General features: G+C 36.0%; 2 protein-coding genes across 4 annotated transcripts in view; one reads left to right on the forward strand and one right to left on the reverse strand.

The window, feature by feature from the left end:
* Window positions 1-8385, reverse strand: part of GlyS (glycogen [starch] synthase) — a 1005553-nt gene extending 997168 nt beyond the window's left edge. For all 3 annotated transcript variants that reach the window (XM_089593760.1, XM_089593761.1, XM_089593759.1), the window contains exon 1: window positions 8136-8385. The gene's annotated coding sequence lies outside the window, so the exon portion shown is untranslated. The remainder of the gene's footprint in view (window positions 1-8135) is intronic.
* Window positions 8386-17309: 8924 nt separating this feature from the next.
* PolE4 (DNA polymerase epsilon subunit 4) overlaps window positions 17310-27016 on the forward strand; it is a 60686-nt gene continuing 50979 nt past the window's right edge. The window contains exon 1 of the mRNA XM_089593905.1: window positions 17310-17523. Coding sequence (XP_089450031.1) covers window positions 17350-17523 — 174 coding nt within the window. The 5' untranslated portion in view covers window positions 17310-17349. The remainder of the gene's footprint in view (window positions 17524-27016) is intronic.

A 27016-nucleotide genomic window follows, 5' to 3' on the forward strand; every position in this document is an offset into this window, starting at 1 on the left:
GTAATAAAAATAAAGTGTATTACATGGGATGTTATAAAGGTAAACTTTGGGGCTTGACCTACAGTTTATAGCAATCATGATAAAAAGAATTAAAAATTGCACTTATTCTCTCAAGTGTTAAGAATTGTAGTATTAAATTAAGTCTGCTGAGAATAATATACTTTGTAAGTATAGCAAAAAAGACTTGCCGCAGTCATCACTTGTTTCCACTATTTCCAATTGGGAATTGTAAAGTAGCGCTTCTTATGACCTCTGTGCCGACTACTGAATTATGAAAGGAGGGCTAATGTCAGCAGCGTGAGAAGTGGCGGACAGTAGTTTCTTTGCAGAACATTGTTGCAAGATAGTACTAATATTCTGCTTTGTTAAAAAAATGTGCGGCATGACTCTCATATACGTTCCATTCACTTGATCCCAACAAAATTAAGCATAATAACCTTTCCATGTCATTGTGACAGTTTTAGGTGCACTCAAAACTGAACATCACATTATAACTTCTGCTACAATATCGAACTATGTGAGGTTACTATACCGCACTTGGGTTCGACCGTCTGATTACCACACGCACGAGAAATACTACGTACTTTTTGTAAGACATTAAAGCAGAATGATTATATAATTTTTCGTAATAGTGTGCGAAAAATTGGTATTTTTCACACTATTTTTAGGGCAACATACTAAATTTTCCACACTGATCATGAAAAAAATGTGGAAAACTATTTTTCAGTGTGCGGCAAAAATTTATTATGTTTCAGTGTTCGGAAAACCATTTTCCGGTGTGCGGCAAAGATTTTTTATTTTCCAGTGTGCGGAAAACTATTTTTTGGTGTGCGGAAACCATTTTTTAGTGTGCAGAAAATAATCTCTCACTCTCCTAACAATATTTTTTGACAAAATATCGTACGTTATTTGAAATGTAACTAATAAATCCTTTATACACATAGAATATTTTGGAATTCAGTAAAAATAACTTGCACCTACTTTTTATAAATTTTTGAAACTGTAGTAAATAATACTCTATTTAATTTTAACATTATTGAATTAGACAGTTGAAACGCAAGACTTTTTAAATAAAATCATAAAATTTTATTGAAATTTGGTTTAGTTATACAGTTTTCAAAAAATAAAAATGTTTTTTTGAGGAATGATTACTATATGTGTAGCGCTGAACAGACAATAAATATATAATAGAGTCGGTTTGGTTGGTACAAGGACAGAGCCTAGTACAATGTTGTTCTCTCGTAGTGATTTTTTTTTAATGATACCTTCATTACATCAAGTATTTTTTTTTTTGTTTGGAAAATAATTATTAATTTTTTTTTTAAAAGAACGATCGTTTGATTTTTTGGATCGAGGGGGGATTCGCCCCCCCCCCTGGAGCTTCGCCCCCTGGGCCCCTACCAGGGACTGCCGCCCCTGGACCCCACACAACCTACTTGTGAATTATTTATTTTTTATTTTAGATTCAACTATCTTTTAGTGGTGGATAAATTCGTTATATTAATACTTATTGTGTCCAGTTCGTATAAATAAATAATGCAAAGTGCATAAATTTCGAATTCATTATTTGAGTTACTTATTTTAAAATTTATATCAATATCCTCACACATGTAACAAAAAATCTTGTACGTACTCGTGTGATTGACTCGCACTCGTGGCCGATGCTAGTAACTCGTGTGCTCAACTGACACTCGTTTCCGGCAACTTTGGCCACTTGAGCGCGTCGATCACAACTCGTGCCGGTAATCTTCTTTTCCGCACTCGTAACGTAAATAATTTATTGTTACTTAATCACTCATTTAAAGTTCACTAATTATTTTTCTCTAGTTACACTTTGTAAGTATCGAGATCTGGTTGCCAATAATCACCACTATACATCGTATAGGCGAGTTAGCGTATTTGACCCCATAGTTTAAAAAAAATCTTTCGTCCACTTTTTTTATGGAAAAAATAGCAGAAATTTTTAATTAAATTGTTGGAAAGCAACTTTTTTCAAAATCCATATAAAACACCGTTAAAAAGGTCTGTAAACCAAGTTTTTAGTGATTTTCGATGCGAAAAAAAAATTTCTTGCAACAAACGAAAAACACTCTGAAGTAGAACTTGAAAAAACAAAGAAAATAAAGTTTCTTGAGTTTAAGTCAGTCAACAATTTTTCCCACAAAAAAATTGAAACCATCGAAAATGGTCATTTTTAGACATTTAATGACAGTGCTTCTAATAATCCTACAAACTTTTTTCGGAGCTGAAATTAAAGGCGCTTGTAAAATCTAGCCTTAATAAGAATTTGGTTAAAAATTTTTTTCAAGTTTTTCCACCATTTGCAAAAAAAAGACACGCATAACTTTACTTCGCGACGAGGACAAATGAATGACAAATACAATTCATAAGCATAAAATTAGGTGACAGTTCTCCTAAATGACTAGCAAATGAATTAAAACGACCGATCATGGCATTTGCATTGTCACATGCCAACCCAACAACATTATCCCACGGAATTCCAAACTATTCAAATTTATTTTTAAAAGACTCAAAAACTTTTTTTGCCGAAGCCAAAGTTGCCATTATTATCAGTAAAGAAAAAGGTACTTTTTTCAAGATTTCTTCCACTTTTGATTCAATGTCACAAACTAAAACGTTAACAATAAGTCCCGAACATTTCGTACTACCAACTGACATGGACTGCGTGGCTTTAGAATTCTCAGACATTTTTTTAATTGAAGAAAGCAAGTCATTTATAATGTTACTACTAATGTTATGCTGAGCGAAAAAAAGGTATAAGCTGAGCTCAGACTGTTAACGCTGTTCTTTTTTGGATAAGGATGTTACCGCAGGTGCAACAAAATTCACCATTGCTTTGTCATGATATCTACTTTACAAGGTAAGCATTTAACTTTACCATCAGCATCAGATGATTCAAAGCAACAGTGAAATATTTTGTCACGCAACCAATCTACATTAAAAGTCTTTAATATTTTGGACTTCTCAGAATGCGATGCCTCGGAGCTTTCAAGTTCACGCACACGACCTGTTCTGTTATGCGAACTTTGCAACATATCAACAACAAACTCTTACCTTACTACTGCTAATAGAAGTACCATGTTTGTATCTTTTTTTTTTTACCACTATTTTGTTAACTTACTTCAATTCAAGTTTTAAAATGTTTACGAAAAGAATAATGGTTTTTGTTCTAACGTTGCTTCCTTGACGTCAAATTAACTCTGCAACTTATGCTTAATAACTTTCCCAATTTTGTCGCCTAGAACTTGTTTTCTTTATTTTTATTTTATTTATTTTTTATTTTGTTTTTTTTATTTTTTCGTTTCGTACGTAAATGTAAATATTTACGTACGAAACGTACGAATATTTTTTTTTCGAGTGTTTTTCGGGTACATAAAGAAAAATATTGAGAAATTGCAGCATGAGCTTTTATGGCAATCCATATTTTTCGACGATACGTATTTCCAAGAATAAATACTTGTAGCACAGTAAGTTATTAATGATACACCGATAAAAAAAAAGTTCGTGCAATTCGGGACAGATTAATATATTAAACAGTGTTGCTTACCGACCATAATAATGTAATTGTGAATTAAATTAACAATGATCAAGACGTGTCATTTGGTAATTTTTAAATACTTAATAATACTTTAATTATTATTATTCGACGCTTAACTTACTAAGTATTACTGTTTGGGTCTCCTTAATAAGTGACGAATAATTTGTTTTATAATTTTACTTACCTTGTCTTGTACAGAGAATTTTTTTAAATTATCTCTTAGTATTAAAACCTTATACATGAGCTTACATAGTTCCATAAACGTGTCATAACACTTTATGTATAATATACATAAAAAAAAAAAAAAAAAAAAAACTACAAGCATTTTTTTTAATAAAAAAAAGCAATTTATTATTTTGCTTTGTTGAAATCATCCATAGTGACGACTCATCGCATGTACCAAGCATTTACCTAAAAAAAGGCAACAAACCAACAAAATATTTTTTAATACAAAAAACTAACTTATAAAAATTAAGCAGATGGAAAAAAAAAAATTATCAGTGAGATTTGAAAGCTGGCATGTTTGGCTAGAGCAAAAGACTTAGCCCACAAGGCTATCGTCAATCGTACTCGTACAGTACAAGGTGTCATATTAAAGTTTTGAGAAGTGGGCGGGGCTTAGGTTAAAGGCCTAGGTAGGGGGGCTCTTCCACTCCAGCTTGCTCTATGGAGAGAGGATGATTGCGCACTGCGCATGCGGCGAACTCCCAATAATCTGAGAGCCTTGGGCGCAATAGACTTAACACAGTCGCTTATGGGGATAATTCTATCCTGCACACTCTATTGCGCTCCATGTAACTGCAGCCTAAGTCTTAAGTTTTTTTGCGTGGCTGTAAAATTACAAAAACAGAATAAAATGTTATTAACATCACGTAGAGTTTTTAAAAATTTCATATTCAGCAGCTTTTGGTGCCTAAACGTTCGTTACTAATTTTTTTTACTATGAACCGCCTAAAAGTTGATTGTGTTGAGCATCTTTTGCAATAGTGTGTACAAAAAATTTTGTTTTCGTACCAGATGTTTCATTCGTAAAGATTGCTTTTAATACTTTCAAATCACGCACTATAAATAATATAATTTGGCCAAGCGACTAATTTTTAGACACTAGAAATCGATTGTTTTATATTCCGGAGTGTACGAGAACGCTGTCGAATTTTTTTAAGACCCGGATGTGGATGTGGCTATTTGTAGTGTCGTCGTGAATAGAGAGCGTTTTTCTTAATAAAGTAAGCGGTCATTACCGTAGCACCTTTCATCTCGGAGATATTCGAAATTATTGATAAGATGATTACCCTATAATGCACTAAGGGGTCTAGGGACCAGATGTGACGAACAGAATTTCGTTGAAAAATTTTAACTTAGGGGTTCACAAATTAGCAAAAAAAGCACTGTTATGATAATAGGTGAGTCATTACTGTAACGTTCTTTTAAGGTTTTCGAAAAACTACGTTTTAATTAACATTGGTTTCAAAAAATGATCGTAGAAACGAGCACAAAAATTTTCAACTCGATTGGACCTTGCTTAAATTAGAGGAAATAATGAAAAAATTCTCAACATCGAATTTCAAAAATCTCAATTAGGGCATGAAAAATCGCAGTTTTCATGGACTGAGCCATACATCCTTATTTTCTGAGTAGAAAAAATTCCTGATTACGGGAAATATATTAAAAATTTATTAGATTAAATTTTCTTACCTTCATTAGGTCGCACTCAAAATTTCGAGATAATTAATAAACTGTTTTTCTGTACATATATGTATATGTCACGCGAGAGTGAGTGAGACAGAGCGTGTAGAAAAGCAGACCATCGATAATCTTATTTTGCTGGCAATATATATAGATTGACATGATGACAGTAGTACTAGTAGTAGTATGTACGTGTACGCGTTTGAATTAGGTATCCCTATATGTTGAGTGTGGCGTGGTAAGAGGGGCGAAGTGAATAAGCAGAGGCAGCAACGATACTAGATTTTCTTTTTTCAGCCTGCTGGCCGCGCGCAATAATATTCACAAGTCCAAAAAATATTATTAATGGTAAAAAAAAGTCTCTGAGAGACGAGTTTTTTTTGCGTTTTTCAGGATTTCCTAATAATTGGGCATGAACTATAAAAATCATAAAATTTTTCCACTTTTATGTACAAATAAGAAGACTACTTATACAACTATTAACATACATTACATTTTTAAGTTTCAACTTTTTCTACAATACATTTACATACATAAAAATACAGTCTCCTGCAGTCAAAGAGTGTACGCAGAAGTCTGATGAAAAATAACCCAAGGTTTTTTGTTTTTGTATTATAACTAGGCGTGGCAAACAAGCTTTAAGAAGAGTTTAAATGTTGTAAGAAGAGTAAAAATTTTTAAATGTAATGAACGTCAATAGTTGTACAAGCAAAGTCTTCTTATTTTACATGGAAGTGGAAAAATTTAATGATTTGTATACTGCAGTTCATGATAAATTTACGTATGATGATGGCAGAACTTTTGTTAATTCCAAAACACAGACTTTGGTCGCATTTCTTTTATAATTTCAATAAATAGTTTAATGTACTCACATGCAGAGACTCTTCATGATATCCATTGTTTGCATGTAATTATAGAATTGTATATAATGTGTACGCCTACTAACACTCTCTGTTCTCTCTGCTCTGTTCTCCCTGCGCGCTTGAATCTCTTACTCATATGTATCTTAGCATCTTACGCAAATACCGGTTTTAATTATTATTTTGAAATTTTGAATGAGACCGAGTGAAGGTAAAAATAAAAACGTTTAAAAATAAAAAAATAAAATTTTTTATGTTACCGAAGTATTATGTAGATTATAGAGCTTATGTAAAAAAATCGATACTTATGTGGATATACGATAAGAGCCGTAACGTTAAATTAAATTTTTTTGCAATTGTTTATTGCATAATGAATTTCGAAAAAAACTATTTAACCGATCTTGATGAAATTTGGAACTTACGTTGTTCGTAACTTGGACTACTTAGTCTTAACTTTATATGGAAAACAAACAGCAACTTTTATTTTTTCCAGAGCCTTAATTATGAGTATGTTTTTTGCAGTTTTATCTTATTTTTCGATTGAAAATTTAAAATTTTTTAATTTTCATGAGTTTCATCGTATAGCTGATGAATCGACGAAAAATATACCTTCTGCAACATTTTTTTTACGAGATCTAAATATTGAGATATTTGTCGAAATATAAAAAAACACGGGATTTTAAAGAAAATTTTGCAATTTTTCAATTCCTGCAAATTTTACACACGAAATTTGGTTGGCGCAACCCTGACATATTATTTGTAATGTTATTCCGGAATGATCCCAATATCTAACTCAATTACATAAAAACAAAACCTAACCACTTTACAACCTGACTAAGCTACTAGGTTATTCGGCTGATTCGTGAAATAAATATATAAATTTTTTTAAAAACTTCACTATGCTTATGAGATTATGCCCAATTGATAGGAAATCTTAAAAAAAGGCAAAAAAATCGTCTCCCAGAGACTTTTTTTTTTCATTATTAATATTTTTTTAACTAGTCCTTAAATATTATTGCGCGCCGCCCGCAGGCTGAAAAAAAAAAATCCAGTATCGTTGCTGCCTCTCCTCATTCACATCGCCCCTCTCACCACGCCACACTCAACATATAGGTGTACCCTATGCAAACGCGTACAGGCACATACTACTACTAGTACTACTGTCATCATGTCCATCTATGTATATATAGCCAGCAAAATAAAATCGTCTGCTTTTCTACACGCTCTGTCTCACTCACTCTCGCGTGACACACACATATATGTACAGAAAAACAATTTATTGATTGTATAGAAATTTTGAGTGCAACCTAATGAAGGTAAAAAAATCTAATCGATAGGAAATTTTCCGCTCTACTCGCTGGTATTTTTATTTTTATTTTATCTTTTGATGTTTTCGAGATATTAGCGAAACAAGGTTTAGACGCTATTTGACGACAAGACTTACTCATCGAAATTTTTAATATTTTTCCCGTAATTGGCGATGTTGTTTACGTCTCAAAAGCACAAAATGTTTCCTTTAATATGAATTAAGAGATTCAGCGGCTATTTTACTTATCTAATATTAAAGATTTCAAAGCTTTTCATTTTTTTTTCCTTCAATTGACTTGTTCTTGTGATATTAGTGTTCGGGTATTGCAGTACTGCACTTATTGAAGCAACCAAGAAATCTTTTGTTGAGTTGAATTAGTCTGGTATACAGACTATTTCTTTTCACTGGTTTCGATGTAACAAAGTAGATTTTATTTTAAATACTTAGATTTTTTTAGAAGTTTTTGACCACACTTGCGAAATCATGTGCTGTACTAAAAAACTTAGAGAATATGATTATGTATTTAAATGTTACTTCAGATATTAATATGCAAACCCTTGCATTTAATTGTTCAACTCTAAAGTTTCTAAAATCGTGTGTGGATGTGCATAGGCATGTGTGCATAAATAGATAATAAAGTTGGAACAAAATGTGTTAAAAATAATTAAAGTTTTATTAACTTGAATTAAGATCGTTGGGAATTAAAATCATTAAAACTTACAATTAAACTAAGTTTACCTTATGCTTTTACAACTTAACGGAACTATACAAAACGTGGATATTATATGTTTTACGAATAAACTGTTAATAGGATGGTAATAAAATAAAAATTAATACAACTATGTGCCTCAGTTAACTATAGTCGCATTTACATGTATCAAAAAATCAAAAAATTAATGTAAAATGTAGTGACGAACATTTAGTTACTTTTGTGTAAACATGTAACATAAGATTAAGGCGCACGACACGAAACAGAGAATGGTCTGACGCTTGACCCAATGCGTTAGACCATGCCATCATGTAAGATGATAGACAGATTGTGTTCGTCTTGCATCTCTCTCTGCTCTTATCCTGATTGGCTATTTTAAATGCCCTCTTCTCCCTCTAATTCAATATATATACCTACTGCTCTACTATACTACTACTATATACACTCAAGCAGCAGCCAATCAATGCAGAGAGAGATGCAAGACCAAAACAGTCGTCTTCCTCTGTCTACTGACCGTACGCTTCCACTTACAGAAGAAAATACAATTCGCTTCCTGTATCGGAGCTATTTACATAGACATTTTTTGCTTCTTTCATTGTGAACGTTCATATTGAAAAGAGGGTTCCACTATTCCGCTAAACTCAAATTGAGTGAACAGACTGAACAGACCTATGCTGTGTTCTCAGGGGCCGTACCATATAACTTTTTTTTGCTTCACAGGCCTATATTATAACCTTAGAGAATATATACTTAGAGAGTATATATTCTCTAAGGTTATAACATAGGCCCATGTACAGAAAAATAGTTATATGGTACGGATCCTGTCAGTCAACATAGTTGCGACCATAGGCTTTGTTGCCTGATGGAAAAAGAGGTATACGTCTGCTCAGTCTGTTCACTCACTTTGAGTTTAGTGGAACAGTGGAACCCCTTTTTCAATATAAACGTTGGGTGTATTCCGCAAATGCTGCCAGCAGTCAAGTTACGTAGGTCGTGGTAACGCCGCATGGTCGGGTAGCGCTAGCGTCAACCTGTACTAACTGTTGGTGGGTTCCGCATGTCAACAAACTCCGAAATATCAGATGGCATGGGAGCGAAAACAGCAGCGTTGGGTTAGGCGGATTTTTCCTGATGATCCAAGACACTTATTTGCAACACTATTAAATAATAAAAAGTTGATCGATAACATATGTAAACATATCACAATTTTAATTGCCTAGCTATCTAGTACGACAAAGATCTTTTTGAATGGCGCTCTTGTAATTCCTTGATAATTTATTATTCAATAGTAGCCAGTAAGCGCCCCGGGTCATGAGGTAATAGGCACTTGTGTTATTAATAATTATTTATTTAACAGTGTGGCCAGTTAGCGCCCTGGGTCATTGGGTGATAGGCACTTGTGTTATTAATATTACAATTTTGAATTTTCGCGTGTCTTTGGCAATGCCCCTTCACTGCTGTGCTGTCTGCTCGACGAAACATTCTCCCTAGATCGTATATATAGCTATATATACGATCTAGGGAAAAAGTTCCGATATTGAATCCGCCTAACCCAACGCTGGAAAACAGTAAAAAATATCAAAGTTTATTGACATGCGGAACCCACCGACAGTTAGTACAGGTTGACGCTAGCGCTGCCCGACCATGCGGCGTTACCACGACCTACGTAACTTAACTGCTGGCAGCATTTGCGGAATACACCCGTTCACAATGAAATAAGCAAAAAATGTCTATGTGAACAGCTCCATTATATTATCTCTAAGGATGAGCCACGTTGAATAGGGACAGTCAGAGATGAGTAGAGAGATTGCTAACGCCAATGCTACGGCGTGAGACAACTTTTTTCCACTGATCGGGGCGACCCGCCGCGGCCAGCCGTCGAACCAAGGCGCACATTTTTCGAGAGTGCGAGACTCGTATCGAAGAGCGTGCGCCTACAAGAAGAGATGTGGATTCGCGTGGAAATGAGCATATAGGCGCACATTTTGGCGACACGTAGAAGGGGTATACCGAATGTGTGCCTACGAGGAGAGGAGTGGAAATGTTGACTATAGCTATATATCTGAGCGCACAGCCAAAGCAAGCGACGACACGAGTTTTTCTCTTTTGACTGCAACCGAGTATATGCTATATATATTTAACTGACTCTTACTCTCTCGCTCTTGCTTGAATGATATCTACCAATCTTACATTCGATTAAATCGTGAAACTAAATGCTCATATAATTATATGCACAGAATTTGATATCAAAACATTTTTTTTTTCCGTACGTTAACACTTAATTTGAAATCTGGTATTATTTTGAAAAAATAATCAGCTTAATTTTTTTAAGGATAACAGATCAGCTATAACCACTGGTTAATTATTTTTCCTGATCATAATTGTTATGAACTGTAGGACAAGCCCCGGAGGTTATCGATGAACATATGTGACTTTAAGATCTCTTACCCTCGAAGTTTCGATAGCTCAGGTAGTAAAGGCTTATGCCACTACTGTTCTCGTTTTGCTATCTGAGGATCGATTCCAACTGTCGGCGTATTTTTTTTTTTAACGTGATTCATCATTCTAGTTTGTTTTCTTTTTATTTATGTTTTATTTATGTTTTATAAATAATATTAACAAACCCTTTTTTTCCTATACATCGAAATACATTTTTTAATACTAATTATATTAAACAATTTCATAAGCTGATACTTATCGTTAGCATGGCCATTTCGGAATTTCATAATAATAAAACAATTTCTAAGGATCAGTGTGCCGAGATCGTGCTGAGAACTCGCGCACACTTGTGCGCAGCCAGCCTCCGATTGGCCGAGCGACTGCGCGTCGTTTGAACGTCCAAAACTCAAAGACACAGCGCTCAAAGCCCGAACACATAAAACCCAAATGCCTAATCCCAAACGACCCAGTGCGCTTACTTGGCCGCACTTTTATTTTATTTATTAATTACCAAAATCCCAAGCGGCTAATCCCCAACGACCCAGTGCGCTTACTTGGCCGCACTTTTATTTTATTTATTAATAAGAAAAATCCCAAGCGGCTAATCCCCAACGACCCAGTGCGCTTACTTGGCCGCACTTTTATTTTATTTATAAATAAGAAGAATCTCGAGCGGCTAATCCCCAACGACCCAGTGCGCTTACTTGGCCGCACTTTTATTTTATTTATTAATTACCAAAATCCCAAGCGGCTAATCCCCAACGACCCAGTGCGCTTACTTGGCCACACTTTTATTTTATTTATTGGTAAGAAAAATCCCAAGCGGCTAATCCCCAACGACCCAGTGCGCTTACTTGGCCACACTTTTATTTTATTTATTAATTACCAAAATCCCAAGCGGCTAATCCCCAACGACCCAGTGCGCTTACTTGGCCACACTTTTATTTTATTTATTGATTACCAAAATCCCAAGCGGCTAATCCCCAACAACCCAGTGCGCTTACTTGGCCGCACTTAAATAAAATAAAAGTGCGGCCAAGTAAGCGCACTGGGTCGTTGGGGATTAGCCACTTGGGATTTTTCTTATTAATAAATAAAATAAAAGTGCGGCCAAGTAAGCACACTGGGTCGTTGGGAATTAGCCGCTTGGGATTTTTCTTATTAATAAATAAAATAAAAGTGCGGCCAAGTAAGCGCACTGGGTCGTTGGGGATTAGCCGCTTGGGATTTTGGTAATTAATAAATAAAATAAAAGTGCGGCCAAGTAAGCGCACTGGGTTGTTGGGCATTAACCGCTTGGGATTTTTCTTACCAATAAATAAAATAAAAGTGCGGCCAAGTAAGCGCACTGGGTTGTTGGGGATTAGCCGCTTGGGATTTTTCTTACCAATAAATAAAATAAAAGTGCGGCCAAGTAAGCGCACTGGGTTGTTGGGGATTAGCCGCTTGGGATTTTTCTTACCAATAAATAAAATAAAAGTGTGGCCAAGTAAGCGCACTGGGTCGTTGGGGATTAGCCGCTTGGGATTTTGGTAATTAATAAATAAAATAAACGTGCGGCCAAGTAAGCGCACTGGGTTGTTAGAGATTAGCCGCTTGGGATTTTTCTTACCAATAAATAAAATAAAAGTGCGGCCAAGTAAGCGCACTGGGTTGTTGGGGATTAGCCGCTTGGGATTTTTCTTACCAATAAATAAAATAAAAGTGTGGCCAAGTAAGCGCACTGGGTCGTTGGGGATTAGCCGCTTGGGATTTTGGTAATTAATAAATAAAATAAAAGTGGGGCCAAGTAAGCGCACTGGGTTGTTGGGGATTAGCCGCTTGGGATTTTTCTTATTAATAAATAAAATAAAAGTGCGGCCAAGTAAGCGCACTGGGTCGTTGGGGATTAGCCGCTTGGGATTTTTCTTACCAATAAATAAAATAAAAGTGTGGCCAAGTAAGCGCACTGGGTCGTTGGGGATTAGCCGCTTGGGATTTTTCTTACTAATAAATAAAATAAAAGTGTGGCCAAGTAAGCGCACTGGGTTGTTGGGGATTAGCCGCTTGGGATTTTTCTTACTAATAAATAAAATAAAAGTGTGGCCAAGTAAGCGCACTGGGTCGTTGGGGATTAGCCGCTTGGGATTTTGGTGATTAATAAATAAAATAAAAGTGGGGCCAAGTAAGCGCACTGGGTTGTTGGGGATTAGCCGCTTGGGATTTTTCTTATTAATAAATAAAATAAAAGTGCGGCCAAGTAAGCGCACTGGGTCGTTGGGGATTAGCCGCTTGGGATTTTGGTAATTAATAAATAAAATAAAAGTGTGGCCAAGTAAGCGCACTGGGTCGTTGGGGATTAGCCGCTTGGGATTTTTCTTACTAATAAATAAAATAAAAGTGTGGCCAAGTAAGCGCACTGGGTCGTTGGGGATTAGCCGCTTGGGATTTTTCTTATTAATAAATAAAATAAAAGTGCGGCCAAGTAAGCGCACTGGGTCGTTGGGGATTAGCCGCTTGGGATTTTTCTTACCAATAAATAAAATAAAAGTGTGGCCAAGTAAGCGCACTGGGTCGTTGGGGATTAGCCGCTTGGGATTTTTCTTATTAATAAATAAAATAAAAGTGCGGCCAAGTAAGCGCACTGGGTCGTTGGGGATTAGCCGCTTGGGATTTTGGTAATTAATAAATAAAATAAAAGTGCGGCCAAGTAAGCGCACTGGGTCGTTTGGGATTAGGCATTTGGGTTTTATGTGTTCGGGCTTTGAGCGCTGTGTCTTTGAGTTTTGGACGTTCAAACGACGCGCAGTCGCTCGGCCAATCGGAGGCCGGCTGCGCACAAGTGTGCGCGAGTTCTCAGCACGATCTCGGCACACTGCTTAGGATATGAGTATAATTCTTACATTTAAAACTCCAAAGAAAGTAAGAGAGAAAAAATCCTTATACATAATTTTCATAAATTTTAATTTTTTTTTTTTAAGAAATGATTAAGCTGTTCTGATCGATATTTTTATCTATCTATACAATAACCATAATCTTCGGAGGCACAAGAAAACTTACATAAAACTCCCTAAACATTTATTTTCCGTCTTTTGTTGTAAAAAAATTTTAAGTATAGCAGCTATACTTATTGTGTTGATTAAATATGTAATTTCAATTTCAATTACATAATGTTGGTCCTAGACCAAACTTTTAATTAGCGTATGTAAGTATCAAAACTTAATACCTTTGAAAATTATGCAACAAAAATCTGAACAGTAATGAAAAACAGATCTTATATATCAAGTTAACTGTTACGTTACTTAAAATTTTTACCTGGTAGTTACAACCACTTGTCACTTACATTATGAATTTCAAAAAAGTAAAAGTTTAACCTTGAACATAATTTTCTATAATTTATAAGAATTTATATGAAATTCCGAAATGGCCATGCTAACGATAAGTATCAGCTTATGAAATTGTTTAATATAATTAGTATTAAAAGAATGTATTTCGATGTATAGGGAAAAAAGGGTTTGTTAATATTATTTATAAAACAGAAATAAAACATAAATAAAAAGAAAACAAACTAGAATGATGAATCACGTTAAAAAAAAAAATTTGCCGACAGTTGGAATCGATCCTCAGATAGCAAAACGAGAACAGTAGTGGCATAAGCCTTTACTACCTGAGCTATCGAAACTTCGAGGGTAAGGGATCTTAAAGTCACATATGTTCATCGATAACCTCCGGGGCTTGTCCTACAGTTCATAACAATTATGATCAGGAAAAATAATTAACCAGTGATTATAGCTGAACTGTTATCTTTAAAAAAATTAAGCTGATTATTTTTTCAAAATAATACCAGATTTCAAATTAAGTGTTAACGTACGGAAAAAAAAAATGTTTTGATATCAAATTCTGTGCATATAATTATATGAGCATTTAGTTTCACGATTTAATCGAATGTAAGATTGATAGATATCATTCAAGCAAGAGCGAGAGAGTAAGAGTCAGTTAAATATATATAGCATATACTCGGTTGCAGTCAAAAGAGAAAAACTCGTGTCGTCGCTTGCTTTGGCTGTGCGCTCAGATATATAGCTATAGTCAACATTTCCACTCCTCTCCTCGTAGGCACACATTCGGTATACCCCTTCTACGTGTCGCCAAAATGTGCGCCTATATGCTCATTTCCACGCGAATCCACATCTCTTCTTGTAGGCGCACGCTCTTCGATACGAGTCTCGCACTCTCGAAAAATGTGCGCCTTGGTTCGACGGCTGGCCGCGGCGGGTCGCCCCGATCAGTGGAAAAAAGTTGTCTCACGCCGTAGCATCAGCGTTGAGTTAGGCGGATTCAATATCGGAACTTTTTCCCTAGATCGTATATATAGCTATACGATCTAGGGAGAATGTTCCGTCGAGCAGAAAACTCAGCAGTGAAGGGGCATTGCCAAAGACACGCGAAAATTCAAAATTGTAATATTAATAACACAAGTGCCTATCACCCAATGACCCGGGGCGCTAACTGGCCACTCTGTTAAATAAATAATTTTTAAATAACACAAGCGCCTATCACCCAATGACCCGGGGCACTTACTGGCCACTCTTTTAAATAAATAATTACTAAAATAACACAAGCGCCTATCACCTAATGACCCGGGGCGCTTACTGGCCACTCTTTTAAATAAATAATTATTAAAATAACACAAGCGCCTATCACCTCATGACACGGGGCGCTTACTGGTCACTCTGTTAAATAAATAATTATTAAAATAACACAAGCGCTTATAACTCAGTGACTTCGAGCGCTTACTGGCAACTCTGTTAAATAAATAATTTTTAATAACACAAGCGCAGATCACCCAATGACCCGGGGCGCTTACTGGCCACTCTTTTAAATAAATAATTATTAAAATAACACAAGCGCCTATCACCTTATGACCCGGGGCGCTTACTGGCCACTCTTTTAAATAAATAATAATTAAAATAACACAAGCGCCTATCACCTCATGACCCGGGGCGCTTACTGACAACTCTGTTAAATAAATAATTATTAATAAATAACAGAAGCGCCTGTCACCTCATGACCCGGGGCGCTTACTGGCCACTCTTTTAAATAAATAATAATTAAAATAACACAAGCGCCTATCACTCAATGACCCGGGGCGCTTACTGGCCACTCTTTTAAATAAATAATAATTAAAATAACACAAGCGCCTATCACCTCATGACCCGGGGCGCTTACTGACAACTCTGTTAAATAAATAATTATTAATAAATAACACAAGCACCTATCACCTCATGACCCGGGGCGGTTTCTGGTCACTCTTTTAAATAAATAATAAATAAAATAACACAAGCGCCTATCACCTCATGACCCGAGGCGCTTACTGACAACTCTGTTAAATAAATAATTATTAATAAATAACACAAGCGCCTATCACCTCATGACACGGGGCACTTACTGGCCACTCTTTTATATAATTAATTATTAAAATAACACAAGCGCCTATCACCTAATGACACGGGGCGCTTACTGGCCACTCTTTTAAATAAATAATTATTAATAACACAAGCGCCTATCACCTCATGACACGGGGTGCTTACTGGTAACTCTGGTAAATAAATAATTATTAAAATAACACAAGCGCTTATCACTCAGTGACTTCGAGCGCTTACTGGCAACTCTGTTAAATAAATAATTATTAATAACACAAGCGCCTATCACCCAATGACCCGGAGCGCTTACTGGCCACTCTTTTAAATAAATAATTATTAAAATAACACAAGTGGCTATCACCTTATGACCCGGGGCGCTTACTGGCTACTATTTAATAATAAATTATCAAGAAATTATAAGAGCGCCATTTAAAAAGATCTTTGTCGTACTAGATAGGCAATCAAAATTGTGATATGTTTACATATGTTATCGATCAACTTTTTATTATTTAATAGTGTTGCAAATAAGTGTCCTGGATCATCAGGAAAAAGGTGCTTGACATATTTATTAATAATTATTTATTTATTAGATTTGCAATGAGCGCCCCAGGTTATACGGTGATAGGCGCTTGTGTTATTTATTAGTAATTATTTATTTAACAGAGTTGTCAGTAAGCGCCCCGGGTCATGAGGTGATAGGCGGTTGTGTTATTTTAATTATTATTTATTTAAAAGAGTGGCCAGTAAGCGCCCCGGGTCATGAGGTGATAGGCGCTTGTGTTATTAATAATTATTTATTTAACAGAGTTGCCAGTAAGCGCTCGAAGTCACTGAGTGATAAGCGCTTGTGTTATTTTAATAATTATTTATTTAACAGAGTGACCAGTAAGCGCCCCGTGTCATGAGGTGATAGGCGCTTGTGTTATTTTAGTAATTATTTATTTAAAAGAGTGGCCAGTAAGTGCCCCGGGTCATTGGGTGATAGGCGCTTGTGTTATTTAAAAATTATTTATTTAACAGAGTGGCCAGTTAGCGCCCCGGGTCATTGGGTGATAGGCACTTGTGTTATTAATATTACAATTTTGAATTTTCGCGTGTCTTTGGCAATGCCCCTTCACTGCTGAGTTTTCTGCTCGACGGAACATTCTCCCTAGATCTTATAGCTATATATACGATCTAGGGAAAAAGTTCCGATATTGATTCCGCCTAACCCAACGCTGCGGTAGCAGTGGCGTTAGCAATCTCTCTACTCATCTCTGGGACAGTTCTATCCTGCTCGCTCTATGGCGCTCCATGTGATTGCAGCCTAAGGATTGCAGCCTAAGATAGGGATAGGTAAGTTGAACGATTCAGATCTTTACGAAATTAACGAAATTATCCTAGATATGGGTTCAGAAAAACTTCACTTGTTACAAGATAAAATGCATGAGCTGCAGGATGAAGATGCAAAAGTCAAACTTACAACTCTTCCTATAGGAAGAGTAAAATTGATTATAAAAACAGATCCAGACATTAACATTATTAACCAAGAAGCCGTGTTTTTAATCACTAAAGCTACGGTAAAGTTTGTTTAAACGTTAAATTATACAGAATTTAATATTGATTGGTGCTGAGATATTAAAAAAATAAGGGTAGTTTGATTTTACTAATGTTTAAAAATGAAAAGAAAAAAAATTTTGGTTATAGTATACTATCTGATCGAATGAATTTAGGTTGAGTTTATGGCGGAGTGATAGCTGGTCAGGCTGCTGAGCAAAGTGAGCTGATTCGTTGAGAATAGATCTCTCGCCATCACAAAAGATTCTTGGATGATAAAATTTGAATGTTTGTGTATGAATGGTCACCGGAAAATAAAATATCATTAAAAAAAATGGACCACACAAGTTATGTTGTTATTGGTATTATTTATTTGTCATAATGTATTAATGTCTTGTACAAAAAGTGCTTCGTAAAGTGTGACCTGTCAGGTAATTAAAAATGAAACTCAATGCATCAGGACTAGATGCGAAGAAACACGCCTACAACTTTATGGTTATACTTAAAAAGTGTAAGTAATGTTTGATTATGAACCGAGTTACAAGGGAGAAATGATCCATACCTCAAGTTTAAATTTATGTGGTACGTAAAGAATCTCATTGGTCGATTATATATCCACTTATCATCAAGAGATCAATCTATGGTTTTAAGTGTTCTTTCTACGCCTACAAGTATCTTCATAACGAGAACTTTTTTATTTCGAATTTTTATATTTTTACATCGCATGCTTTGCCATGTCTGTTGGTTTTTTGTTGAAAAATTAAAGTTAACGTCATTACCATTATTTGAAAGGTAGCATCTAGTCTTGTTTATTAGGTCATCAATCTGGTTCCATGATAGAACCTTTCAGATTATACATCTCTACGTAATGACAATATTTTTGAGAACTTGTCTGTTAGAAGTAGAGACAAAATCAAAGGTTTTAACGTTAGTTCATTCAAATGTCTTAAAAAACTAGTTTGTTAAGCTGTTGGAGTACCACTGTAATTTTCTTAACGTAATTTTATTTAAACTGTGGTGGCTACTATCATGTCGATAACTTATTTTCCAATCAGAACCTGTCAAAAGTGCACTTATTTTCGTTGTGGTCAATAAAGCGTTTGAACCTGTAGATATATTCAGAAAGTATATCAAAACACCAATCTCAGATTAATATATAAGAATAACTCAACTGTAGAATCTCATTTAATCTTTTCCAACTGGATCGCATTGATTTCACATACGTCTCTAATCTTTAGGGAATTGACTCCTTTGACAAACAAGACTTGGTTTCTGGCTTTGAAGTAATGCTAAATACTCTAGCTTTAATACTTTAACAGTAAATCAACTGTCAGAAAAAAGCATTTAAAAATATAAAAATTTTAAACAAGAGTTGTCACTATCAGGATACTTGTGGGTTTGGAAAAAGCATGTAAAATTACGGGTGGATTTCTCCACCGTAATAATATATTCAATCAATCGATGACATTCTTGATACATAACGTGACTATTTTTTTGCACTTTCACACACACGCACATCATATATATATATATATATATATTTCCACAAAAATTGCGATTCCTGGCTACTAAGCGTGTCTAAGTACGACAATCAAGTGAGACTCTAGTCGGGTGACAATCTAAGACCTCAGGTGACTCTATCTCATGCCAAAAACTCACCTGAGAACTTGGCTGCGATTTTATAAAAAGTACTCTTCCCTATAAATTAAAAATCAATTTAACAATATTCTAAAGTACACCAATGGTGATACCGTTTGGATGTTACATCTACATGTTAAAAGACATCCTCAAGTGTTTAATGTCAATTATTAAAAATGATATAAATTTTCAAAAATTGCCACGAAACACTTTCAAAGATGTGTTTTTTAATGTACTCTTCAAATACTTAGTATTACTAACGGGGCAGCTTTAAATACTGGAAAATTGGTTTTTATTTTTATTTTTTTTTTAGAAAGGATACTTATTACTTTGGCCAATCTAATTTTTACCATTCCATCGGACAGTAATTTCTATTGTACAGATATTGGGATCGAATTACGTTTTTGGCGTTGGAAATTCAGACTAGCTTGAAAAAAATATGTTTTAGAGAATTAAACAATGCCGATCCATTGTAATAAAATTGAACAAAAAATATTTTCCGCTAAGGCTTAAAAAAAATGGCATAAATGGTAAAACACGGTTTTTAGCGTTGGGAATGAACAATAAGCCTTAAAATAAAAAATATAAGAGTATGCGTGGCAAAAATACAAACACACTGAGCTCCGGTAGATCCTAATTAGTCCAGTGGTTTCCTCGCAAAATGCAAAAAACCTCGTTTTTTGAACCAATATTAGAAAATTGATAACTCTCTTTCGCATAAACATTGAGAGCTGAAATTTGCAGAGTTGTAGCTTCAGTAGTTTTCTACAACCACACCAAATTTCAGGAAGATCGGATCAATAGTTTCTGCAAACCGCAGCTAAATACAAAAAAAGGTACTATGACAAAAGGGCCTAAATAAAGTTGCTTACAACGTTCGATGTAATTTTTTGCGGGATTGTATTCTTTAATACTTAATCTACAATCTATCTAAGTATCAAATTTTTTTCTTTGTGGAACTTGCTTAAAAAATGATAAACCTAATGGGTATTTTTTGCGCACGTCGGTAGGGCGCGTGAGGGGCCATAAGCCGCCGTAGCCGCCGATGCATAAACCACGTCCACTTTCTCAAGCTCGACTCCGGTGTTATCGACTGAGTACGGTTAAACTGCAAATGCTCTTAAAAATAATGGTTTCTTGGAAATGACATAACCAACTTCCACACTGTAAAAAAATTTGATACTTTGGTAAATTGTAGTTTAAGTATTAAACAATACCGTCCTGCAAAAAAATTGCATCTAACGTTGTAAACAACTTTTTTTAGGCCCTTTTGCCAAAGTACTTTTTTTTGCATTTAGCTGCGGTTTGCAAAAACTATTGATCCGACCTTGCTGAAATTTGGTGTGGTTGTTGAATACTACTAAAGCTATAACTCTGCCAAATTTCAGATCTTGATGTTTATGCGAAAAAGAGTTAATTTTTTAATATTGGCTCAAAAAATGAGATTTTTTGCATTTTGCGAGGAAACCACCGGGCCAATTGGGATCAGAAGGGAATCGACGCACGTAGAAGTGCACAGCTGTGTTCTCCATTCGATGGCTGAAGCTGCTCCCCGTTCCCGGCCGTTTGCACACCATAAAAGGGGCTCACAACCTCTTGCTAGTACTAGAGGAATCTAGGAAGCACAACCACCTGCTATTAGCGAGACCCACCAAGGGTCTGATTTGGAAAAATCGAAGCGCTCGTTGGGTCGTGTCGAGCACACCTCTCATGCCGACCGAAGATACATTTTATCAGCCTGCATGAGCGGTGAGCTCGGGTACCGAGGCGGACGCTTTAGTCACGATCGTCAGCTGCCCCGACTCTTAATTGGTCATTCCAGATCCAACCGTTCGGAGACAGCCTTTGCGACGATCGTGTCCACGGGGCACCAGCACGGAGGCGCGTCCGCTTGTTCCCGCCTGGAACAACGCAATTAGCTGTGATACGGGCAGGGGCACAACTCCCTGACGGCTTTGCCCTATGAGCCGTTCACACCCAGCTTTCCAGGCCACTTGGGATCAACCAGAGCTCATTTTGTTCGCATTTTTTCCACGCATACTCCTATACTTTTATTTTTTATTTAAAGGCTTATTGTTCATTTCCAACGCTAAAAACCGCGTTTTACCATTTTTGCCATTTTTTTTTAAGCCTTAGCGGAAAATATTTTTTGTTCGATTTTCTTACAATTGATTGGCATTGTTTAATTCTCTACAACATACTTTTTTCCAGCTAGTCTAAATTTCATCAAAAATTACCGACATTTCAGCTAATTCGATCCCTCTAACAGTAAAAATCACTATACTTACAACTAAAATTACTGTTCTAAAGACTGAAATTTATTGTTCAAATAGTAAAAAGTTTCTAGACGACTGAACACCACCAGATTACCGTTCTAGCACAGTAATTTTTATTGTATTTTCTCTCAGTGTAGGAATATTTTTATGCTTTTGTTAATATTTTTTAAAACATTAGTAGGTAAACTATGAGGATTCAAGGACAGTGGGGATTCTAGGACAGTAGGGATTCTAGGACAATCGAGATTCTAGGAGAGTGGGGATTTCCCATTGTCCTAGAATCCCCATTGTCCTAGAATCCCCACTGTCCTTGAATCCCCATAGGCGTTTGCGGCCTGGCAGCCGCTCGGCCTGGTGGCCGCAATGCTACTGCGTTGAGTCCCATTACCCTACTACCTCTTTCACTTTACTGCGCACGTTACTGTGCAGTAGGGGGTCCCTACGGGCACTCTTATACCTTCACTCTTTTCTCCGTACATTATTGCACAGTAGCAGCAAACAGAACGTAGGTGCTGTTAAGGCACAGCAGTTCCGCTGCTGAACTTGCTACTTTCGGGCGCCGTGGTTGCAAAAAAAAAAAAAATTTATGCATATAATGGAATGGGAAAAATTGATAAGAAAACTAAAACTTTATTAACAATTATTTGTTACACATAATGGTTTGAAAAATAAAAGTAAATTATTTTAGTTTTATAAATATCACTTACATTCATTCCATGGACTCAGGCAAATCTAGGATAAACGTTTTGTACAGTCTAACGTTATGATGCGCACAGTAGGCCTTGTACGCCCCATTGTAATGCAGGCATACAGTGGCTAGTTTTATTTTATCAGTTGGACGATAGCCCAAATTAGTAATGACACGAACAATGAATTTGAATCTTTCCAACCATTGTTTCCTCAATGAGCCAAATACATGCACTTTTCTAGCATTGCGTAGGTGTTCTCGAAAAATTGTTCCTATAGTATTGTACGTAAATGTTCTCGACTCCCACGGTATACCGTAGAAACAGCGTTCCAACCATAAGTTTTCTCTTCTGTACTTGTCTGAGAGTCGTTGCCATGGAAACGGCTCTTTGAAGAGAAATACTAAAGGTTCACCATTAAATTGAAGCGGTAGTATAGCCAACTCCTTGAGAACTAAATCGTCAACAGGCTGTTTAAAACCTTGCATGTCAATTACGTAATCCATTAGTATCAATTGCGTAGGACCTTTTTTGATACTTAATGTTCTCCTTTCTAGCGGATCACTATATTTCATTACTTTTTTCTGATTCCTTTTTGTTCTTCTGTTTTTATCTCTTCTTGTCTTTGCTTGTTTCCTTCTTCTTCTCTGCTCCAGCTATTGCTGCTATTGTAATCTTTCTCCATGACGGTTAAAAGACGAATGATGTTTGAAAAGCTAGGCACGAGCCTTTATAGTCTTACCCCCACAACCATCATCTACCCCCACCACTACCTTACATGAGTTTCTTGACATCTCTGCTCATCGAATTGTATTAAACAATGCGATCGTGTAGAATTAAGCGATAGGCTGGTATATTGGCGGGAAAATTATCATGAGATTAAAATTCCAAACGTACATCAACTGGAGCATTTTTCAGCGACTCATTTTGCTTGGAGCAATCAATGACGATGAGAGGTATATGGTACAGAAATTGGAGTTTGCTTAACAGCGGGGCACGATCTTCGCCATCATACAAATTCTGAAAATTAGCATACATATCATACAACAGTGCAAACTGATTTTTTGTTATATCGAAATTGAGATCACCGTAGGGATAATATTGCGAATTTAAGTAGAGTTTTACATTCCTTATGTTACAATCATCAAACATACTAGTATTAACTCCTCTTTGATTCTTACAGTTCGTCTGAAAAGCTGAAATTACATAGCGTGGTTTTTCCAACTAATTGGATATTTTGAGTGTCCAAATATGTTTTAATGTTGTGGGCAAGAGTGGATATTCATAGAGCTCCCCAGTTCGGAAACTCATGGATATGAACTCATCTTTCTGTAAATAATGAAGCAGTCGAATTTTATGAGAATCCGACATCACTACATAGGGCATATGTCATTCGAGTTTCAATATTTCTATCTCAAACTCCTCCTAGACTCGTACTGCGTTAGCGTCACCATTAGCCACTATCTGTGAGTTCATGTTTCACGTTCACAACAATCTTGCGATAGTCTTCAGCGAAACCTAATATCACATTCAGAGGAATCAAGACATTAAATTAGCCGTTAATATCAGTTCATCTGTATCATCCGAAATTCCAAAGCAACCGGCATTAGATCCTGATCAGCACTAAATGTGAGCCAATTTTTCATAAAGGTCGTCAGACCTACATTCTTACATTTATCTATCTCTATAGCATTCATCTCATATCTGATTTCTTCGAATAAGTGGCAGATGGCGTTGTTCACCAATTGAGTACTTGCTGCTCCGTATTATCGTCTGATTTTACTAACCTTCCATGAACGCGAAGGGGACATACTTGTTGGTAGCAGACACAGGTCTTGATGCTGAATCGATATACGGAATTCGTCACTATTATCATAAGTTACAGATGTGTATGATTGATGAGCATGGATCTCATAGTGTGCAATAGACTCGTCCAAGGTGACAGGTGACTGAATGCTTAGAACCTCTTCCTTGCTTGATGCAACAAAATAAGAATATACAAGTTAGTTTCCACCAGGGCCTTTTATTTTTAATCCTAGACTTCTTAGAAATTAAATTTTTTGATGCGTAAGCTTTTGACGTTTCAGCTGTGTTCTCCGTGGACGTGTTGACGGTTCGAATGCTCGCTGTCGACCAAGCTTTGGAGTACATATCGAGTTCCTTGTACACCTTTTATGATTGTAAGCGATTCCTATTATTGTGAAGGTATTATGTGCAACCTTATCGTTACGACATCCTCACAAAAATTGACTAACTCTCCGTCCTGGTCCACTATACGAAATTGTATGTTATAAATAGTGTGCCCAACGATTGGTAAATAAATTAATTTTGAAGGAACTTCGATAATTTTGTATCCCAGTGGGACGGCTGGGAAAAATTTGTGAATTGTATAAACCTTTCTTTCGTTGTAGGCTCCAGTGGTGATGTTGCACTCAACTTGTAATGCGTTAACTTTCAGAATAGCCACAGGTAAGTCTGAGTTATGGGTGACGTTATCTTCTAAGATACGTTCAGTGAAACCCAAGAGACGGCCTATAGAATCTTTTAGTTTGAAATCAATCGTATGGCTACAAATAATTATATTACGCAGTGTGTTATTGTTGGGTTTGATGTCAATAGTTATTTCCTTAGGGTGTAAAACGTCCACTAAAAATGACTATATCTCGAATTTCGTAGCTATCTGTAGAAAAACCGACCACTTGATCACCTACGTAAAATTTATTACTACCTTCGTCAATATTTGGAATCAAATTAAATGTAAGGAGTTCTACTAAGCCAAGAACGTAGTTATGTTCTGGGGATAATTCGATAGGTGGAAAGTACAGCGCTTATAATATAGAAGAACTACCAGACAGACTAAATGTCCATGTTTTTTCCATGACTCCTGAAAAGCAAATGAATGATTTTTGATTATGACACTCCCTTATATATTTTTTTACAATCTCATTGATAAGAATAGTAAACACTAAAGACCGCAGTTAAAAGAATCAAAGTCTTGATTTTTTTGATGGTTATACTTAACCTAAACAACTCCCAAGTACAGCATTAAATCTAAAGGTGACTTTTTATAAAGATTTACAATAGCAGTTTCACGATATCGTGGCTCATTTGAAAGTAAGTTGTTTCGCATAAATACCCCACGAAAATTGGGAATTTTCAGCTTTTTAGCATATTCAAGCACATCAATGTTGGTTAAAGCTCGAACATAAATTTTTGTTTCATTGATTTTTTTTAACTACTTTCATCATATGGCTCCAAGTAGACACTTAATCCAGTTTTAAATGGTTAAATTTTAAGACCTTTTCCAAGTGCAATAGCCTCTATAGTTTTATTGTGTCTTTGGCTTTCTTGCAGCTGCTATTTAGCAGCCTTAATAGCATTTATACTTTTTAATATTCCAGCTACACCATTAGCTAGTGCTCTGGTTGCACTCAAACCAGCAAATAAGGGTATTAAAGGTAGTACACCACCAGTTTGAGCAGGGAGAAGTAAGATACATGGTATTTTTACACTTTTCTTACCACCTGTTTTTTTAACTGCACTACGCGCCCCCTTCAAAGCCGAAGTAATAATCGTGTGTGCATCTTTGCTCTTGGTATTTATTTTACGCGATGCAGCTTTAATGACTTTACGCAAGGCAGTGCACGGTCTCTTCTTACTTTTCATACCCATACCCAATTTACTTTTAAGCCTCATAGTACTCGCAATAGCTAGAGCCGCTGCTTTTTTCCAATACTTCAATCTCCGGCTTTGACTCTTTGCCAAGCTTTCTCGGCTAAGACTCTTTCTGCTGAGTTTCTAGCTCCGATGTTTTCTAAATTCTGAGAATAAGCTATATCGTGCTCTTTGCATCCTTCGTCTAGTGAGTTTATGTCTGGATCACCTCTGGCAAGACGTTTCACAAGTTTAGTACCTGGAACGCAACACTGATAGCCTAGTATGTGAAGTTCAGCGGGTAAAGTGTTTATAATCTTATTCAGAAGACCACGTCCTCTTTTATGTATGATCATCACTTTACGGAGGTTGGATCACGACTGAGCTCTAGAGAAGGAAATTATCGTATTTATAGTCTGCAGATCTGAAAATGTGCAACCATAAAAGTATATAAGCAGTGTTTTCATGGACTAGACGTCAGTTGTAGTCTAACAGTTGTACAGTGCAGACATGAAATGTAAAGAGCAATCCGTAAAATTGCCTATTCCTAACTTTGATGCTGTTGTAACTCAGGAAAAGCGCTCCAGTCGACATGGTGATTTACTACCTGACAATATTTGAGCTGTTTTCTGTGGTCCATCAAACTGTGGTAAGACAAACAGTTTATTAGCGCTAATCATACATCTGAATAGACTAAGATTTAACAAAATTTATCTGTATTCAAAGTCGCTTAACCAACCGAAATATAAGTTTTTAAAAGAGCTTTTGTAGCCTATAGATGGTGTGCAATATTTTCCTTTTAGTGAACATGAAGCAGTGTCTCCAGACGATGCTCTACAAAACTATATTATAATTTTTTAATGATATCGCATGCAAAAAACAGGATGATGGGAAAGCTTTCACTGCATAAGAAGACAAAAATATCGATTGCTTTTATCTTTGTCAGTCATATGTACAAGTACCGAAGCACCTTGTGAGAGATAACTTTAATCTTTTAGCTCTATTTCGTCAAGATAAACTTAATTTAAGGCATGTGTACGATGATCACGTTAATTCTGATATGTCCTATAGTCGGTTTGAAGATTTATGCTTAAGCTGTTAAAATGATGATAAATATGGTTTCGTTGTTATTGACAAGGATAGGCAGATGATCAACGGCCGATACCGTAAAGGTTTCGACAGTTTTGCTGTAAATATAGGTCGTATGTAGCGCGAACTAATCAGTCTACTTTGAGACGTCAAATCGTCAACATGTACGAGAG

The sequence above is a fragment of the Copidosoma floridanum genome, unplaced genomic scaffold (genome assembly GCF_036245765.1).
Source record: "Copidosoma floridanum isolate Cflo_tuat_1 unplaced genomic scaffold, Cflo_Japanese_pri ptg000020l, whole genome shotgun sequence".
Taxonomy (NCBI): domain Eukaryota; kingdom Metazoa; phylum Arthropoda; class Insecta; order Hymenoptera; family Encyrtidae; genus Copidosoma; species Copidosoma floridanum.